Here is a 19,757-nt window from a genome sequence, read left to right as displayed (position 1 = left end):
CTTTCAGCTTGATTGACTTCTCTGACATTAAAGAGATTCTCATCAAAGTGTTAGTCAAGGCAGAAGTCACTAGTGAAAGAGAACGATTCAGTTCAATCAACTTCTGTGGCATGTGGTAAAAATAAGCAAAAACTGAACTATTGTTTGTGGCTTCAGTGGATCCTGAGCTTGAAGACTTTGGAGAGAGGTGCTTTGGCACTGGAGTACATCAGGTATGAACCCTCTGCTGAGGTAAAGAACTCCCAGTCACTGCATCCAATAGTAGGCAACCGATGGACAGGAACAAAACCCTCATATCCCTGCCATCTATCAGGGACAAAAACAATAAAACTGAAGAAAAAAAACTATTTGCTGCAATATTCATTATAGTTTATAGCACTTATATACTGTAATCCTATCCTATATGGGAGCCCGTTTCTTCCTCAGAACAATAAATAAAAAAAATAAAAAGGTCACTTTTTATTAATTCTTAATTCACATTTTTTTCTTGCGATTCTGACTATATTTATTTTTGGCCTTTTTTTCCTTCCAAATTATGAGACAAAAAGCCGGAATTGTAAGCGATAAAGTCAGAATTGCAATATATAAACTCGCAGTTGTAAGAAAAAAATAAAAAAAAAATAAATAAATATATATATATAAAAATAAATAAATAAAACAATAGTATTGTTAATTATACTGTGATGAAAACACTAATAATAATAATAATAATAATAATAATAATAATAAACAGTTGTGAAATGTAAACTCAGAATTGTGAAAAAGCTTGTCAGATTTCTGTTTGCATATCTTGTCATTCTTGTAACTCAAGTGTAATAAATTAATTTTGAGGAAAAAAAGTTACAAATATTCCCTTTCTTTTAATCCAAGGTGAAAATGGCCTTCCATATTATCCTGATAATATTTAAGAAAATAACTATTGAACACCTTTTACAGATAAGTCTTATACTATAGGCTTACAGTAGTTGTTGTATATAAGAAAATATGATTTTTTTTATGTGATGCCATGACTTTTACAGTTTTACTTATCTCTTACATTTAAAGTGTGGAAGGAAGGATGGGATATATAAAAAAAGTTATATCGCTTTTTCCATGATTTACAATAGGAAGAGTTGACTCTAGTTCCCGAGGTCATAGCCTGTCTGCAAATTTTGTGCAGTTAAGAAATTTTAACAGAATATTAGATTTTACAAGTTGTGGAGTGTATTCCAGCCTTTACGCGTGGTGGTATCAACACAAATGTCTTTTTCTATAACCTTCCACAGAGCGGTTTACCCACCTGAAGTGCTGCAGCATTTACATTTAAAAGAAGTTGTGAGTTATGATCTGTGCATAATGTTTGAGCTCTCAATCATTACCTGTATATAACACTGTTCAAAGAGTAAGATGATCCATCGTAAGAGTTGGCTACGACTAAGAAGTGTTCATCTCCAACAGAAAAGAATTCCCAGTCCACCGCACTGCCATACATGAGGAAATCAGGTAAAAAAAAAAAAAAACATTAGATAAATATTGTTTCAACCCCCAAAAAACGTTTCTAGTTCTGGCCTTACCTGTATGTTACAATGTCTTGGAATTTGAGGAACATCTTGGTTGTCACATCAAGTGCATATATAGTTGAGTTGATGGTATAGAGGCTTGGTCCTCTCTCACACAGCATGTGTCCATTGGCAACAGCTAGGAAGACTCTGTTTCCAATCTGAAACATCTCCCAGTCTGTAGCCCCAAATGTCTACAGAAAAAAATTAAATCAAAAATATGCTGAGAAAGAAAAATAGATTTGGTCTGGTAATAATAATAAAAATAATACTTTTTCCAAAACACTCATGCTGCCATGACTTTTATCATTGGCTTTTTCGAGACAGAACGTCTCGGTTACATATGGTAACCCTCGTTCCCTGAAGGAGGGAACGGAGACGCCACGTCGGATGACCGATGAATATGGGATATCGCTTCGATAGACCAATCTACTTCGAGTGTAAACTAAACGAGCCAATGCACATTGGCATGCAATTATTGCATCCAGCTGCCACTGATCACTGCGTGAGTATAAGAGGGCAGCAGGTGCAATGCATACCAGTTTTTCGCTGAGGAGCCGAGCCGGGAACCCGGCAGCTCAGCGGCAGTACAGCAACCATGGCGACGGGACATGGCTTCTCCGTTCCCTCCTTCAGGGAACGAGGGTTACCATACGTAACCGAGACGTTCCATTTCAGTCGGTCACTCTCGACGCCACGTCGGATGACCGACGAATATGGGATCCCTATCAAAGCGCCGTGGGTGCTGCCCCTTCCAGTGCCCTGTGCGAGCCGCCTGTGCCCCTATTAGGTGTAGGCCGGGGCTCAGAACAAGTAGCTCCACTCACCATTGTCAAAGCACTACCTCACTGGGTGAGATTGGATAACACTGGGAAAACGTAACCGGTCCGCTTGGAGCCGGGACGCTGCGGAAGCCCCATCCTTCCCGAAGGAGGTCTCGGAGGCAAATACACATATAGCATCCGTTTAGGAGTATAAGGAGAAATTTGAAGTGATTAAAACCCTCTTGGGAAGGCAGAAGTCTGCCGGGGAAACACGGGCTCTAAGGCTATACCGTGGACTATACACATACGAGTACCGCTTAGGTCTCAATATGGAGCCCAGCCTTCCATTGTGTCTCACGGATTCATCATGAAGGCCTGGCGCCGGACGTTCCGCCATGTCCAGCTGCCTAGGGTGATGGAGGATCTCAACAGGGTCTACAGTACGGACACTCTGGAGCAGTTTTAGCAAGCCGACACTAACCGGGGCCTCTCAGTGCCACTACCCGTTTCAGGTGAGAACACAGGAGGATACCGGCTCTACACGAAGGCTAAAGAACCTAGCGAACGTGTTAGGGGTCGCCCAGCCCGCAGCTCTACAAATATCTGTCAGCGAGGCGCCACGAGGCAGCGCCCAGGAGGATGCAACACTTCTAGTTGAGTGAGCTCGCAACCTGAACGGGCAGGGCACATCCTGAGCCTGATAAGCCAGGGTTATGGCATCCACAATCCAGTGGGCCATCCTCTGCTTAGAGACGGCGTTCCCCTTCTGCCGGCCTCCGTAACAGACAAAGAGCTGGTCTGGAGTCCTGAAGCTTTGTGTCCGGTCCACGTAGCACCTTAATGCTCGAAAAGGACAAAGCAAAGCCAGGGCTGGGTCTGCCTCCTCCAGGGGCAGCGCTTGCAGGTTCACCACTTGGTCTTTGAAGGGTGTAGTGGGAACCTTGGGCATGTAGCCAGGCCGGGGCCTCAGGATTACCTGGAAGTCAGCCGGCCCGAACTCTAGGCACGAATCGTCGACCGAAAATGCATGCAGTTCCCCTACCCTCTTGATGGAGGCCAGTGCAAGCAGGAGCACAGTTTTCAATGGAAGAAACTTTAGCTCAACTGAATGCAAAGGCTCGAATGGGCCCTGCTGTAGTGATTTAAGCACTAGAGACAGGTCCCAAGAGGGTATACAGGGGGGCCGGGATGGATTTAACCTCCTGGCCCCTCTAAGGAACCTGATGATGAGGTCATGCTTACCCAAAGACTTCCCATTCACAGGGTCATGGTACGCAGCAATAGCGGCAACCTGGACTTTGAGGGTGGAGGGAGACAGCCTTCACTCCAACCCTTGCTGCAGAAAGGATAGCACGACCGCAATCGGGCATCTTCGGGGGTCTTCTCGGTGAGAAGAACACCACTCAACGAACAGGTTCCACTTCAAGGCATAGGCGTGTCTCGTAGACGGTGCTCTTGCTGAAGTGATGGTGTTAACTACCTCTTGGGGTAGGTCACCTAGAACCTCCGCGTCCCGTCCATGGACCAAACATGGAGTTTCCAAAGGTCTGGAAGTGGGTGCCAAATGGTGCCCCATCTCTGAGTCAGTAAATCCCTGACTCAGAGATGGGGCACCCTCTTGGCAAGAGGAACTGGCCAAGGAGGGGCTGTTGAGAGGAGCACTAGTTTGGGGAACCAGGTCCGAGTACGCCAATATGGCACTACTAGCAAGACTTGCTCCTCGTCCTCCCGGACTTTACACAATGTCTGTGCGAGAAGGCTCACTTGGGGAAACGCATACTTGCGTAGGTCCCGCGGCCAGCTGTGTGCCAGTGCGTCCATGCCGAGAGTTCCCTCGGTCAGGGAGTAGAAAACCTGGCAGTGAGAGGTTTCTGGAGCAGCAAACAGGTCTACCTGAGCGGCTCTGAACCGCCTCCAAATCAGCTGGACTGTCAGGGGATGGAGTCGCCATTCTCCCGGGAGCATTGCTCAAGACAGCTCGTCGGCTGTACGACTGAGCAGGCCTGGAATGTGAACGGCACGAAGTGACCTCAGAACCTTCTGACTCCAAAGGAGGAGGTGGCGGGCGAGTTCCGAGAAGCGACAAGAGCGCAGACCACCTTGGCGGTTGATGTACGCAACAGTCGCAGTGTTGTCCAATCGGACCAGCACAGGCTTGCCTCGTAAGAGACCTTTGAGACGGTTCAAGGCAAGGTGTGTTGCTAACAACTCTAGGCAATTGATGTGCCACTGCAGCTGCAGGCCCGTCCAAACCCCTGAGACTGCATGCCCGTTGTATGTGGCCCCCCAGGCGGTGGTGGAGGCATGCGTGTAAACCACAGCATGCCTGGAGATCTGCTCTAGAGGCACCCCTGCCCAGAGGAATGCAAGATCTGACCACGGAGTGAGGGTTTGGCGACAGGCCAGTGTAACTTGGACCCTGTGAGTGCCGCGCTTCCACGCCCACCTCGGGACTCGGCCATAAACCCAGTGCTGTAGCGGTCTCATATGTAATAGGCAGAGCGGTGTAAGTGCCACTGTGGCCACCATATGCCCCAGGAGCCTCTGAAAGAGTTTCAGTGGGACCGCTGTCCTGCTCTTGAACGTATTCAAGCAGGCTAGCACCGACCGCACACGATCCTCTGTGAGGCGTGCTGTCTGTTCGACCGAATCCAACTCCATACCGAGAAAAGAGATCCTCTGCAATGGCGAGAGTTTGCTCTTTTCCCAGCTGACCTGAAGGCCCAACAGGCTCAGGTGCCGGAGCACCATATCCCTGTGCTCGCACAACTGATCTCGAGACTGTGCTAGTATCAGCCAATCATCTAAGTAGTTGAGAATGCGAACACTCTGCTCTCTGAGAGGAACGTAAGCTGCCTCCATGACTTCCGTGAAGACACGGGGAGATTGGGACAGCCGGAAGGGCAGGACCTTGTACTGATATGCTAGTCCTTCGAACGCAAGCCGCAGAAAAGGTCTGTGGTGCGGAAGTATGGACACATGAAAGCACACGTCCTTGAGGTCGATCGCTGCAAACCAATCTTGGGGACGGACGCACCTGAAAATGCGTTTCTGTGTCAACATTTTGAACTGTAGCCGACGGAGGGCCCGATTCAAAACTCGCAAAACCAAGATCGGTCATAACCCACCGCTTTTCTTGGGTACAATGACGTATGGGCTGTAGAGCCCCGTCCTCATATCGGCTGGAGGGACCGGCTCTATCGCGGCCTTCGCCAGTAGGACTGCGATCTCCTTCCGCAAGACAGGGGCATCGGACGCTTTCACTGTAGTGTAGCGGACACCGCAGAGCTTGGGGGGAAGCCGGGCGATCTGAATCGCATAGCCGAGTCTGATGGTTCGCAGAATCCAGCAAGACGGGCTGGGTAGCGCTGACCAGGCGCCTAAGAACCGTACAAGCGGGACCAGCGGAACCACAGCCGTAGCCGCAGTGGGGCAGCGCGGTGGAACACAGGGACCCAACTCGGGCGGCTTGTGAGCAGGCCGGAGTGTGGTGCGAGTGTGGGGTGCAGGGCTCACCTGGTTCCACAGGTTGGCAGAGGGTGCGTGAGTAGGGCCTTTGTTGACGCTCTCGAACCGCCCGCTGCTATCATCTGGCAAAGGAGGAGGATGAGTGAGGTCCGGTGCTTGGCCGTCCGCAACTCTCCGTGCCCTCCTGGGACCCAGAGAGGGAGGAATCTACTCTCCTGTCGAGATTTCCAGATTCTCCGCCTGGCCCTCCTCCAGGGGAGGGAGAGGTGCCTTCACCATCCCCCAGAAAGCAGCTACCTCTCTCTGGGTCACCCGTCCCAGGGCCTCTTGTTCTTCTGCTCACCGCCAAGTTTGACGGGGGCCAGGATGGGAGGGGCAGCCTACCTGCGCCCAGCTCAACGGCACCACTTGGAGGCTGCTGCAGATGCGACGCGTGAACAGGGGCGGATGCAGGGGGCTGCCCTCGGCGACGAGCAGGCTGGGGCACTGCAGCCGGCGGGTGGGTGGAGATAGCAGCAGCTGCCCGCCGGGGCAGGATGTGTCGGATCGCCTCAGTCTGCTTCTGGGCAGCCGAGACTTGCAACACGACAGGGGTAGTGCAACCTGAAGTGTGCAATCCACTCGACACAGGAACGACCGCTGCTGAAGCGCCGTCTCGCCAACACACAAAGCTTCCGAGAGCGTGCTGAACTCGTAGTTCACAGCAGACACAGTTGAGCAGAGCGATACTAACGCTCGGCTCCGAAGCGAAAAGCTGGTATGCAGTGCATTGCAGTGTGCAATCCACTCAGCCTGAGACTTGCAACACAACAGGGGTAGTGCAACCTGAAGTGTGCAATCCACTCGACACAGGAACGACCGTCGCTGAAGCGCCGTCTCGCCAACACACGAAGCTTCCGAGAGCGTGCTGAACTCGTAGTTCACAGCAGACACAGTTGAGCAGAGCGATACTAACGCTCGGCTCCGAAGCGAAAAGCTGGTATGCATTGCACCTGCTGCCCTCTTATACTCACGCAGTGATCAGCGGCAGCTGGATGCGTTTAGTTTACACTCGAAGTAGATTGGTCTATCGAAGCGATATCCCATATTCGTCGGTCATCCGACGTGGCGTCGAGAGTGACCGACTGAAAGGGAAGGCTGCTTACACCATTTCTTATAATTATATGCTGAACCTCAGAAGTTTTTCTATACTAGGTTAAGAAAGTTGTAGTATCTGACACATTTATGGGAAACACAGTCTTGTTGAATTGACACTGACTGCATCCAAAAATTCATGGGATCCATATCACATCACTGTCATATATGACTTTGATTTTGTTAGATAATGTAACATCATCTAAATGATTGATACTAACAAATAAAAAAAAAAAAACTCTTCTTGTTGTTTTTTTCTCCTGTAAAACACATCTGCACATGGGGAAATTCCCATCTTAAACGGCTGACAACATCACAAGCAACAGGTCTGCCTTGTTAAGTCGTTGACTTTGGATCAGTGATTTCGAGAAAATTCAACAATGATTGAAAATGTTTGACATTTTTATGGACTTGAATGAAAGCAGCCATTACTTTTTTCATCTGACTATAAACATAAAATATTCCAAAGAAAATATGACATTACCACCTTATCTTGTCTGTGAAACCAAAAAAAAAAAAAAAAATCCTAGCTGTTATTTTACATACAAAGAAAATTATGAATGTACTACAGTACCAAAATCAAGAGGTAGAAAATCTGAATGTGAGAACTTGTCTTATAAACATTCATATTTGTAAGTTGAAATTTACACTTATAGCTCTGATGTAAAAAAAAAAAAAAAAAAGCAGATTCTTTCAATTTGCACACACAGACAATGATCAAAACACCTGTGTTTTGAATTGTAAGTTTTAGATTAATAGTTACAAATGAGTGCAATGACATTCACACAAAGAAAATGGCATACACAAATGTTTATGACATATACATTCATAAGAATTATATTGCAAGTAAATAAAGTGGAAAATCATTACAAAATTACAAAACAATGAATGATGGACTCATGTAGGAGAGATTCAACCTCTTAAGTTTAGCTACTGATTTATCTCCATAGAAAATGGATGTTGACTAATATTATCAATTTGAAAATCTAATTGTTTTGACTACTTTTATTCATTTTAATGCTTGAAATATTTATTTTGGAGTGTCACCCCAAACAACAAGTTTCTAAGCTTTTCTTGGTTAAATGGAAGAAAGAACTGTTCCTTTAAATGATATTTATCAGAAATCATCTTCCCAAACCCAATACACATAAATAGACATAGACTATAGCCTATCTTATCTTTCCTTTAAAGTAAAACTGTCTGATGTGTTAATTCGTTAAACAAGTAAAATCAATTGTAGTTATGAATGAAACGTTTGTGACAACTGGATTTCAAGCAATAAATCTCTTCAGTAGCAGTTCAGGGTCTTTCACAAGAGATAAAGCTATACTTAAAAAACAACATCAATACTGCAGATGCCCCAAAGTTGATTCTGTTAGAACAGGTGTCAGATAAATTAAAAATAAAATGTTGCTACTGGTAAACACCAACATGAGTCCATCATTCATCGTTTTTTAATTTTGGATTTTCCACTTTTTTTTACCTGCAATATAATTATTACTCTGCAACTGAGGATAGAAACGTACCCCATTTACACCAGTGTTTCCGTTCAAAGTAAATAAGTTCTAGATGATCATCATGATTCAGAATGATCCATTTGATTTTAAGCCATCAGAAAGTACCAGTGCCTTGTGTCCATCACGAGCATGTTGAAATGTCATGCTTTCTAAACTCACCCTTATAGTCTGAAAAAGCTGAAAAGCTCCACCAAGCCAGATGTAGATGGATGAATCTGTTTGGGTGGAGGTGCCATCAAATGCATTGGCCACTGCTAGGAAGTGGTAGGGTCCTACGGTGAAAAACTCCCAGTCATAAGCTCCTGATGTCGAGATGGTTTGGTTCACCTCAAACGTCTTGGTGCCTGGGTTCCACTTATAAACAATGCTGTCAATGTTGTGATTGCCAGTCTCTAAAAGGGGTGACAGGAACATAAGTATTATAAAATAATAATAAATGTGTCTACTGGCACCTATTTTAGGAGCAGTAACAAAATGAAATGCTGATAAAAATGTATGAACTCCATCAGAGGCTCCAAATTTATCAGTCCATACACTACCATTCTAAAGTGTTATTTTTTATGTACTTGAAATAAGTATCTTATGCTAAGAGTGTATTTATTTGACCACAAATATAGTAAAAAGTAGTTTTTGAGGGAAAAATTTTTTATTGTACCGATTTAATAACAAGATATAAATTAGTTTTTGAGAAAAAAAAGTTAAAATTGCAAGATATAGACTCATGCAGTTTCGCTTTTATCTCACAATATATATTTTCACTATATATATATGTATATATATATATTTTTTTTTTTTTATTATTTTTTTTTTTTACATCTCAGATTTTTTTCCATCAGGAATCTGATTTTACATATCACAATTACTTTTTATTCCACTTATGAAATAAAAAAGGTAATTGTGAGTTTATGTCACAATTTTACATTTATTCAGAATTACCAGATAAAAAGTCACAATTAACTTTATTTATAAAAAAAAATCCATTGCAGAAATGGGCTTCCATAGAATTATGTGGTCTAAACTCAGAATTTAGAGGAAAAAAAGTCAGAATTGTGATATAAAAATGCAAAATTGTGAGATGGAAGTTTGGAATTGTGAGACAGAAAGTCAGACTAAAGAAGTTAGAGTTTATATCTCACACTTTCAACAATATTCTTTCATTGTATGGCAAACATATCTTCAAATGTTAAATATTTTGTGATGAACAGATCAAGGAAAGTCATAGGGGCTTGGAAAGACATTACGCTGAGTATGAATTTATATTTTTTCGGTCAACATTTATGGAGTGGGGTGAACTGAGAACCATTTAACAGCATTCTAGGACCGTTATGTATGAGCCTAGTCAGGCACTGATGAATCACTTGGTTCGGCCCCAGTACATCATTGTTGGACCAACCTGTTCTGTGATTAGCCACAGCTAAAAAAGCTTCATTATTAATATGAAAGGCCTCCCAGTCACGAGCACTGTGCGTCTCCAGGGTCTGATAACACACAAACTTCAGCCTCTTATTACTCCACCGATAGATCACAGATAGCTCTCGCTCTCCGTCCACTGGACCCACGGAGTTCGACACCGCCAAGAACATCTGGCACACATACAACACACACAGTGATAAATGAGCCTGATACAGACAAACAGAGATAGAGTTACACTTATCAGTCAGCCCATCATTTGGCTATCAGGAATCCAGCTCGCTAAATTTAGACCCATGTGAAGATCAGGTGGTAGATATACTGCTTAGTATGAGTCATAATTTCACTCAGGTGAAGAGTTTAGTGATGCCTTAACTGATATCAATACAAACTCTGTGATATAATGATGATGATAAAAGTCATAAAGGGCTGCAGGTTTCAACAAAGAACCTTTATTACTTCCTGTTCTTTATAATTCAAGATCTGTGTGATATAATTAAGACTAAACAATTCCACTGCAGACAGACAGGTGTGTAAAAATAATTCATTCAGAGAAAGGGAAAGCATCAGACTTTAAATGAATTTCTGTGATTGACTACACTAGTGATTTAAAGTTATTGCATATGTTTGTACTGAGCGTAAGAAAGACCACATCAAACACACCTGGCTGTTTTAGACTTTGACAACATTATGGTCTTTCCTCACCTTCCTCCCTATAGTGAACTGTTTCCATGCCTGGGCTTTAAAGGTGCTGATGTTCTGGTAGAGGTGGAATTGGCCGTGGTTCCAGCGGTAGATGGCAGAGCCTGGTTTGTTAGCCTGATGAGCCATAGCAGCAAACAGCCCAACAGAGGGGATCTGGAAAAGCTCAATGTCCAGAGTCTCTGAGGTGGTGTAGAGGTCCTGGTAATCGTCTACGTAGTGTAGTCTGTCTTTCTCTGTAGATTGAATAGCATTAAAAAGAGTCATTCAAACAAATGGCAAAATTCAAACAAAAAGCTGTCAAAAGGGCATAACCAGGAGTTTTTTATGGTAATCATAATACCAATCATACCAAAATACCAATCATCACCATTGACACAGTACTTTTTGGTAAAGGAACTGATCCAATATGAGTATGGTTATAAATAATTATAAGATATGAATATTGCATGTTAAAGGTAAATATAACATGACTTTTGCTAAATTAAAATGGCAGACTCTAGCAAACCTAGTTTGTGTGTGATTGTTTAGAATGGTACAGAAACTATATCATAGAGCTCTATGTACAGTATAAAGTACTGAAACAGTATGTATAAAGATATCTAAATATCCAACGTTATTCTCATACAAACAGTAAACTCACATAAAGCCAAATATATTATATAGTATGTATAAGTACATATAAATATACGTGTGTCTGTGTGTGTATGTATGTTCGTATATATATATATATGTGACTATAATATTAAGAAATTTGATTTGACTTGACAGGTCATAATCATAAAAGTTAAAAATAAAGCACTTTTACATATTAATAATAAAAAAAAAAATCTATTGTGTTTTTTTTTTTTTTTTTTTTACAAATTGATATTTAGTTTCCTACCTTGCAACATAGAGTGCCAGTATGCACCATCACATAGGAAAAGACCTCTTTTAAGAGTATCAAACCAGAGTTGTCCCAGTTCTGCCGCAGTGCACGGTGGTTTAGACCCCAGAGTCACACGGACCTCCGTCTCTGAACATTAAAAGGAGAGTGCAAACATAGTGAACAAATATGCATTTGTTAAAAGTAATATTTATTTTTGAATTGCATTAAATTATATTGTATTTTATGAATTTTGTGATTAATTGATTAGTAATATGGATATGAAACAAGTGCTTCAGTGTTTCATTACAGACGAAACAATATGTCTAATGAGCTCAGGCTGTGAGGGTGTTGAAGTATTAACCAGATCAAGTTGCCATTAGCTAATTTAAATTGTCAATACAAATGATAAAACACTGCATTGTTTGTCATGCCAGAGATGTATGCCAGCGTAAACCCACACTCACTTGATCACTGACAGCTCTCACTGCAAGCGGCAGAAGCTCTGTTTTCCTTTCAGAGCTAAACAAGTGTCAGATGTTTAGTTTGGGACCATAACTCAATCCGGCCACAGGTGATGTGTCAGTGATGTGGTCTTTCACAACACAGATCTGTACTTTTCTTCAAAATGTTTTCCATGGCTCCAGTCATGATAGAAAATCATTTTTGTAATGGTTCATTGTAAATCAATGTTAAGATTGGCAACGTTGATATTTCTAACCAACTTATTTTCTCAGTTTTGTTTTATTATGGCATTTAAGCTGCAGTTGGTAACTTTTGAGTCTCTAGCGGTAATAAACAGAACTGCTTGCATGTTGCGGAAGAACATTGTAGCCGGAGCTACTTCTCTCTGTTTATGCCTATGAAGAATCACAAAGGTACTGGGTTACTCCGCTGAGGTACCCCCGAAGCAATCTAAATAGTCCGAATATTGCACTGTCAAGACATAGTTTTGTCCTGTGGTGGTAAGTATGACTTTTATTATTCAGGTGATTGCCTCAAAAACTTCTGTGCCTATATCTGAGTAGCCATTAGCAAAGATGGAAGCAAGAAGGTTACATACTTCAGAGTTTGTCTGCTCCAACTGAATAACTGCCTTCGAAAATGAGAATGTGCACGGATGGATTTCTCCAGGTATTACAGACTACAGATTATAACAAGTGAGTGTCCAAAATTATTTTTGTGTTCATTTTGACCATAGTTGCATCATTTAAAACCAGAAAACAAATATCCTTTTGTTGAATGGCATGCTCGGTGTGCTTGTGCCATCAGATAGCATTTGATTTTATACATTTTTATTTAATGCTATTTACATTTATGCATTTGGTAGGCACTTTTATTCAAAGTGATTTACATTGCATTTAGCATTGCCCTCTCTCTCAAACCCATGACCTTAGCATTGCTGTTTAAGCTACATGAAGGCTATTTAATCCATTCATGTGGATTAGGTATCTGAAAACTTCTGATGGCCGATATATTTTTGCATCTAATGGGAATAGTTCTTGATATAGTTTATCTCCCAAATATGCAAATTGCCTTCCATGCAAAATATACAGAGGAAAGAGGAGGAGACAGAATATTTATATTCAGCTCTCCCAGGTTCACAGACTTTACGAAACCCTGGCCTAAACTTTGATTTAATTTCATTCATATATGCAATGACATGGTTTAAAACGTGTAATGTTTTTTATTAGCATTTACTAGTCTAAAGACTTGACTATGACCATTGTTTTCCTCAAAAATAGTTAAATATGTAAAGTGACATAAGTAACGACAGCATAAGTTTCAACTGATACTCTTGGATATGCTTTACTTTCTTTCCAAACTACAGATAAATGTGTAGATGCTTTAAATGAGAACACACACACACTGATGACAAAGAGATGTCATCTATACAGTAGATGTTCAGTGACAGGGCTGCAGTTCCCTAAACATTCTCCACATTATTGTGGCATTTACAGCTTCTATTGTAACAGCAGTCCTTCAGCTGAGCTCATTGCCTGACCACTGAAATGGTTTGCTCTTGCCATACAAAAACAGTTTTTTTTAAATACCACCAAAGGAATTTATTTTGGTAATCTTCTGGTAAACTCTTTTTGATATAGGCATTTTTCATTTTCTCATTTCTTTTGCATTGGTATCTAATGTAATTGCCTTTGTGGTATGAAAATGGGAGAATTTAATCCCCAGGGATGTTGCGGGGTTTGGGAACAGTTTTCCACTTTTCCATTTTAGAGACCAAGCTGTGAATTAGTGTGACAACATGGATTTGTGTGGCACAGATAAAATTTTTTTGTAAGCATTCATTTCTTCTATCAAAGGGATGGTTCACCCAAAAAAAATGAATTTCTGTCATCATTTACTTACCCTCAAGTTGTTCCAAAAACAAAATATATTTTGGAGAATGTTGGTAACGCAACAGTTTCTGTTCCCTCTTGACTTTTTTCCATACTTTAGAAGTCAGTGGGGACCAGCAATTGTTTGATTACCAACATTTTTCAACATATCTTCTATGTTCAGGTTTGGGGGGGAAAATGATGAGTAAATGATGACATAACTTTTATTTTTGGGTGAACTATCCCTTTAAGTGACATTTTGGTGGTCTATGTGACGGCATGCCTACCATGTTTTTGAAAATGAAAATGAAATATCAATTTTTACCAATATTGTGACTGTCATTTCCACAATAATAAACAGTTGCCCCTAATACATTTTTATAAAGTGGCTACCAAGGACACTGCATGTCAACAAAAACAAATTTTCAAGAGAAATATAACACAAGATGAGTGAGAAAACAATAACAAATCTTGTTTTTTCTTTTCACATGACATTTCCAATTGACTTATAATTTTGTAATTTGTAACAAGTGTGATTGGGTGTGATTCGGATAAATACAATTCTAGCTGTAAAAGTAGTCTCACCCAAAACCTTTAAAATGTTTAATTAAAAAATATTTAAAATACAATTTTCATAATAATTTTCAGCACAATTGTGAATGAAATGGGGGAAAATAGTTCAGGTTGAGGATTTACGGTTTCATTCAAGATCTTTAAAGTCCAGACTTGATCTAATCTGAAGAATTTTATTATGGAGGAAGTCACATTTTCTTATTGTCTACTGAAAGAGAGATACCAGGACTCAGTGATTTAAAGAGTAACAGTTTGTTGTCATGCAACACAGAGAACGCAAATCAGTATTATTCAGCTATTGCATTAAAAAAAAACCTGTTTATTAGAGAGCAAATAATCAGGGTTATGTGCGGTATCTCACCTGTACAGGGTTTCCATGGCACTACGGTCACACTTTCTGTCAATGGCAGAAGCAGCAGAAACAACTGCAGTGCAAGTAGGGTGGATAAGGATGGCACCAAGCTATGCTGTCCTTCCATTAGATGTTGATTTGGCAATAAAAATGTCCTTACAAACTTTTGAGTGGCCACAAAAAAAAAAAGCCCAAAACACAATTCAGAAAGTTGTCTGCTGGTAGAGATGCTTTATGTCCTGTATTCTTTGTTCCTTGAACTGTCCAGAATAGAGTCTGTCCCTCATTGTTTAATTTGAATAAAAAATTTAGTTTAACACAAATGGACCCTTAGCTACTTAATAAAGTTCTTAATAAAACACACAAATAGGTGTGGTTTGCACTAGGTAATAACTCAACACAAAATACAAACTAAATAAAAATTAATGTTTTTCTGTACTACTTCTCAGGAAAGTTCTTCCTTATCCACTTAAATGCTAATAATGAACAAACAGTTCAAACTAGACGGAGCCAAAATACTCAGAAAAGCTGTAATCAAAGTCCCGAACATCCACAAGCCAGTGCTTTCCCCTCTTCTTCCCTTCTGTTCATGTTCGCAGAGACGTCCAGAACGCAGCGGCTAATTCACCTGTGAGCTGCAGGGTCAAATGAGCATGCTAACAGATCACAACTTCAACTGAGAGCTCAAGGGGAAAAAGCCATGTAGTTAGAGAGACATTCAAATGAAACCGTGTCAACACGAGAGGAGGGGCTCAGAAGGAGGTACAGAGGCTAAGAGAAAGGCAGACAGACAGAAAGGGAGAGATTTCCTGCAGTCCTAATCTCAGTATTTCATTGCTTCATAACACTCTCTCCACCCCCCCCCCCCCCCCCCCCCCCTCTCTCTCTCTGTTTTATTTTCTGCCTCTGGGTGGAGTCCATCTCTGTATCCTGATCTTGTTCTCAGTCTCACTTAGTATTTATTTTATATGTGTGTGTGTGTTGACCTTTGCAAAACTTGCTGTAGTGCAAAACTTGGTGCTAGTGGCCATTGCTATGCAGTTGTTAAGGTGTTATGACTGAATTATAAGGCATTGCTCTGCAGTTGCTAGGGTGTTTGAGAAGGTTGCTAGGTGGTCACCTATTAGTCTAAGTTAAAAGAGCCCAACCCAACATGATATTCTGGTCTGTAGATAATATATGTATACATATAATATATATATATATACATTAAATTCTATGGGATTTTCATGTTTCACCTTTTCTCAACAAGCTGCATAATTTGAGGTATCACTCATCTTTGTTACATCCCACAGCCTAGTTTTCCCAGCAGTTGTTTTCGGTCTTTCCCTCTTCTGGTACATCTTGGGATGCTCAACCCACTAACGTTAATAGCTAAATGATGTGGGTTTGACTAATTAGTGAGGCAGGTATTACAGCTCGGGCTCGTCAACACATAAATTACACCCTACAAATAGGCTAAGCTGTGTGTTAAATGCTAATAGTCTACTTAATAGTTACTTGCTCTATAGTTTAGATACCTTACCTGCATGAGAAATATTGATGCTTGCCTTAGCAATTTTTAACAAAGTGCAACAGAACACTCAAGACAGAACATCTAATAGTTTGTGAGCTAATCTCAACAACATTGCAGGCTAAAGACCAGCATGCAGTTCACCTGACTCCCATTTACATTTGTCACTTAAAGCCTTTTTCAAATCAAAGCTGGCAAAAAAAAATAAATAAAAATAAATAAAAAACAAGTAGGAATATTAGGGATGTTAAAGGGGGAGGAACACAACAATTGAAATTCCTTTGTGAGCCTTTGACAAACAGTTCACTTGTAATGTAGTGGATATTAAAGCGCTCTGCTACCAGTTCATGAACTCCTGACACAATCGTGCATATTTATTGCAGATAGGCTAATGAAATTTTGATCCCATTAGAGGAAAATCCATAACAGACTTCCAAGACAGCCCTTTATCATAAAATGGTGTTTTAGTGTATATGTTCTCATACTTCAACTTGTGCTAATTCATACTTTTGATGACTCTGTTTTGGAAGACTCTGACTGTTTTGTTTTTTCCACCCCAGTTTGATATTTCACAATATTTGACCAATTATTTTAAGTTACATCTTAAATTTTTCATATTTTCATGACCAAATTGTCAAATTGATATTTGACAACATTTGACAAAGTTTTAAAAGATAATTTTACATTTGTTATAGCCATATTGTCAGCCCCAATATCTGATGTTTGACAATATATGACTAGATGTTTTGAAAGATACATTGATGCCAAATCATTTCCCCCAATATTTAATATTCAACAGTATTTCAACAAAAAAAAAAAATTAAAGATACATTTGTTATCATTACACTAATAATAAATAAATTTTCACACCCACTTTAATATTTGCCAAAAAAATAAATAAATAAATAATAATAATAATAAGTTTTAATGTCCAAATTGCCATACCAATATTTAATATTGTCAATATTTGACAAAGTTATATTTTTATCTACCTAATGGCACAAAACGTACATTTAGAAACGTGATAGAAAGAGGTGTGTGTCATATTCGTTCTTCTTTGAAAGTTGTTATGGTCTCATGTCTGACCCTGAGGCTGAGCTGTGCTTTGAGCTCCATTTATGTTCCATTATCAGCGCTGTGTGTGAAGTAGGGGTGCTCCGATCACGATCGGCCGATCGTTAATGCGCATCTCGTCAGTAAAGCCGGTTATTTAATCAGCGGTTAATTCCATCAGGTGCGTGATTTCACATAGAGCAGCTGTTACTACACAGAGCCGTTGTTAACTGAGAAGATGGGCCAATAAACGCTGAAAATTAACGTGATTTGCGCATCTTCTCTATTAACAACGGCTCTGTGTAGTAACAGCTGCTCTATGAGAAATCAGGCACCTGATGGAATTAACCGCTGATTAGAAAACTGAAAACTGAAAACTGACGAGATGCGCATAACGATCGGCCGATCGTGATCGGAGCACCCCTAGTGTGAAGTATCAGACATGTTTAGACAGGGAAACTCATCAACTAACTGCAGGGTTTGCGTTCTCATTAATGAGATTCCAGAAATTACAAATATGTTTGATAGGATTGCGGACAGAAGAGATAAAACATAAATAATAAATATAACCATGTATACAGTAGTTATAGCAAAATATTGGCAAAATTTCTTTAAAAAATTCTATATAAAATTATGGTTTCCCTTTCAAATTTTTAATTTACACTGAACAAAATTATAAACGCAACACTTTTGTTTTTGCCCCCATTTTTCATGAGCTGAACTCAAAGATCTAAGACTTTTTCTATGTACACAAAAGGCCTTTTTCTCTCAAATATTGTTTACAAATTTGTCTAAATCTGTGTTAGTGAGCACTTCTTCTTCGCTGAAATAATCCATCCTCCTCACAAAAAGACCTTTGCAGAAGGCTCCTGTTCCTGTGGCTCAGTGGTAGAGCATTGCGTTAGCAGTGCAAAAGGTTGTGGGTTTGGTTCCAAGGGGAACACATGTTAGGTTAAAAAAAAAATAAAAAAAATAATAAATGTTAGCTTTGGATAAAGGCATCTGACAAATGTAAATGATTATTCCACAGGTGTACCTTAGGCTGGCCACAATTAAAGGCCACTCTGAAATAGGGATGCACCGAATCCAGATTTTTTGGGTTCGGCCGAATACAGAATCCACTGTTTAAGATTCGTCCGAATCCGAAACCAAATACTGAATCCTACTCGCATCCTTATTCCATTAACACAGTAAAACACATTAATGAAGTAAACAATGTCCACAGTAGTGTATTTTTCATTTTATTTTAAGTGTTAAAAAAAGATTAGGCATCATTATGCCAACATGACATGTGGGAAAAAATATTTTGACAATTACCATAAGCCTATGCTTACCCAAGTACAAACCAAAACCTTTCAATAAAAGTGCAACAATGCAAAAAAGAAAGTGATTTTCTTTTCTTTTTTAAACCAGAATATTTTTGGTGATTTAACTGAAGTTAATGTTATTGAACATTTACTCAAACATGGATAGTAGGCAGTTTTCTTTTATAACAGTAGGCTAGGCTACGATTAGAACAGAAGCCAAATATTAAGAAAAATACTAAGAAAAATATTACGGAAGATCACACACATCTCCTGCATCATAATTAAATTAACGTAAAACCTCTAACCTTTCCCATGAAATGAGAGTTTCCTTTAAAAAAAAACAAGACGCTCTGCATTAATGGGTGACAGCCGGTTGCGAGTGTGGGAACGAATGTCCCCAGCAGTAGGCAACTGAAAAGTCTTTCACTGGGCACAGAGGTTGGTGGCACACAGAGGTTGATCTTTGCCGTTTTTGCCTGCTGAGGAAATCGTTGCTGGTTTGTCTTCCCCCACTGAAGAGGGTTCTCTCTAAGAGGAATCAAAGGCTCACTGAAAAAAAAACGCTTATTTCCACGTCAGCACCCAATGTGACTGGCTCTGTATTGCTACAGAACGGTCCTCATGTAAACACCATCACATAATCAATGACCATAAAAATCTAAGGTTCTGCCGAAACCGAACCCTGTCAAAAAGCACAGTATTCGGCCGAATCCGAATCCGAATTCTGGACTCAGTGCATCCCTACTCTGAAATGTGCAGTTTTACTTTATTTGGGGGTTTGGGGGAGCTGACCCTAACCCTAACTGGTCAGAAAACCAGTCAGTATCTGGTGTGACCACCATTTGCCTAGAGTTGATCATTCGCATAGAGTTGATTAGGTTGTTGTTGTGGCCTGTGGAATCTCTTCAATGGTTGTGCGAAGTTGCTGGATATTGTCATGAACTGGAACACGCTGTCGTATACGCCGATTCAGAGCTCCCAAACATGCTCAATGCTCAGTGAAGAGAATTCCTCTCCAAAGTGCCAGACGCCATCAAATGTGAGCATTTGCCCACTCAAGTCAGTTACAGTTACAAACTGCAGTCAGGTCGAGACCCCGACGAGGATGACGAGCATGCGGATGAGCTTCCCTGAGACGGTTTCTGACAGTTTGTGCAGAAATTCTTTGGTTATGCAAACTGATTGTTGCAGCAGCTGTCCAGGTGGATGGTCTCAGATGATCTCG

The 19,757-nt window shown here is 40.8% G+C and overlaps 1 protein-coding gene across 1 annotated transcript; it reads right to left on the bottom strand.

Annotated features, from left to right (window-relative positions):
* Positions 1–53: 53 nt before the first annotated feature.
* On the bottom strand, positions 54–11,169 carry LOC128016143 (thrombospondin-type laminin G domain and EAR repeat-containing protein-like). Its single transcript, XM_052600579.1, has 6 exons — positions 10,537–11,169; positions 9,815–10,004; positions 8,581–8,813; positions 1,554–1,732; positions 1,359–1,460; positions 54–306 (listed from the first exon to the last, which is right to left on the bottom strand). The coding sequence occupies exons 1-6, from the start codon at positions 10,798–10,800 to the stop codon at positions 153–155; spliced, it is 1,122 nt and encodes a 373-aa protein (XP_052456539.1). The 5' UTR covers positions 10,801–11,169; the 3' UTR covers positions 54–152.
* Between the last annotated feature and the right edge of the window lie 8,588 nt (positions 11,170–19,757).

This window comes from Carassius gibelio, chromosome A6 (genome assembly GCF_023724105.1).
Source record: "Carassius gibelio isolate Cgi1373 ecotype wild population from Czech Republic chromosome A6, carGib1.2-hapl.c, whole genome shotgun sequence".
NCBI lineage: Eukaryota > Metazoa > Chordata > Actinopteri > Cypriniformes > Cyprinidae > Carassius > Carassius gibelio.
This window is presented reverse-complemented; position numbering and strand designations above follow the sequence as displayed.

Bases quoted from the DNA above. Each gene is read 5' to 3' on its own strand.
- LOC128016143 (XM_052600579.1), bottom strand. From the start codon at position 10,800: ATGACTCTTTTTAATGCTATTCAATCTACAGAGAAAGACAGACTACAC. The intron at 8,814-9,814 runs GTTGGTCCAACA...CACCCCTTTTAG, and splicing joins TGTGGCTAATCACAGAACAG to AGACTGGCAATCACAACATT. The intron at 307-1,358 runs GTAATGATTGAG...TGTCCCTGATAG, and splicing joins TTGAACAGTGTTATATACAG to ATGGCAGGGATATGAGGGTT.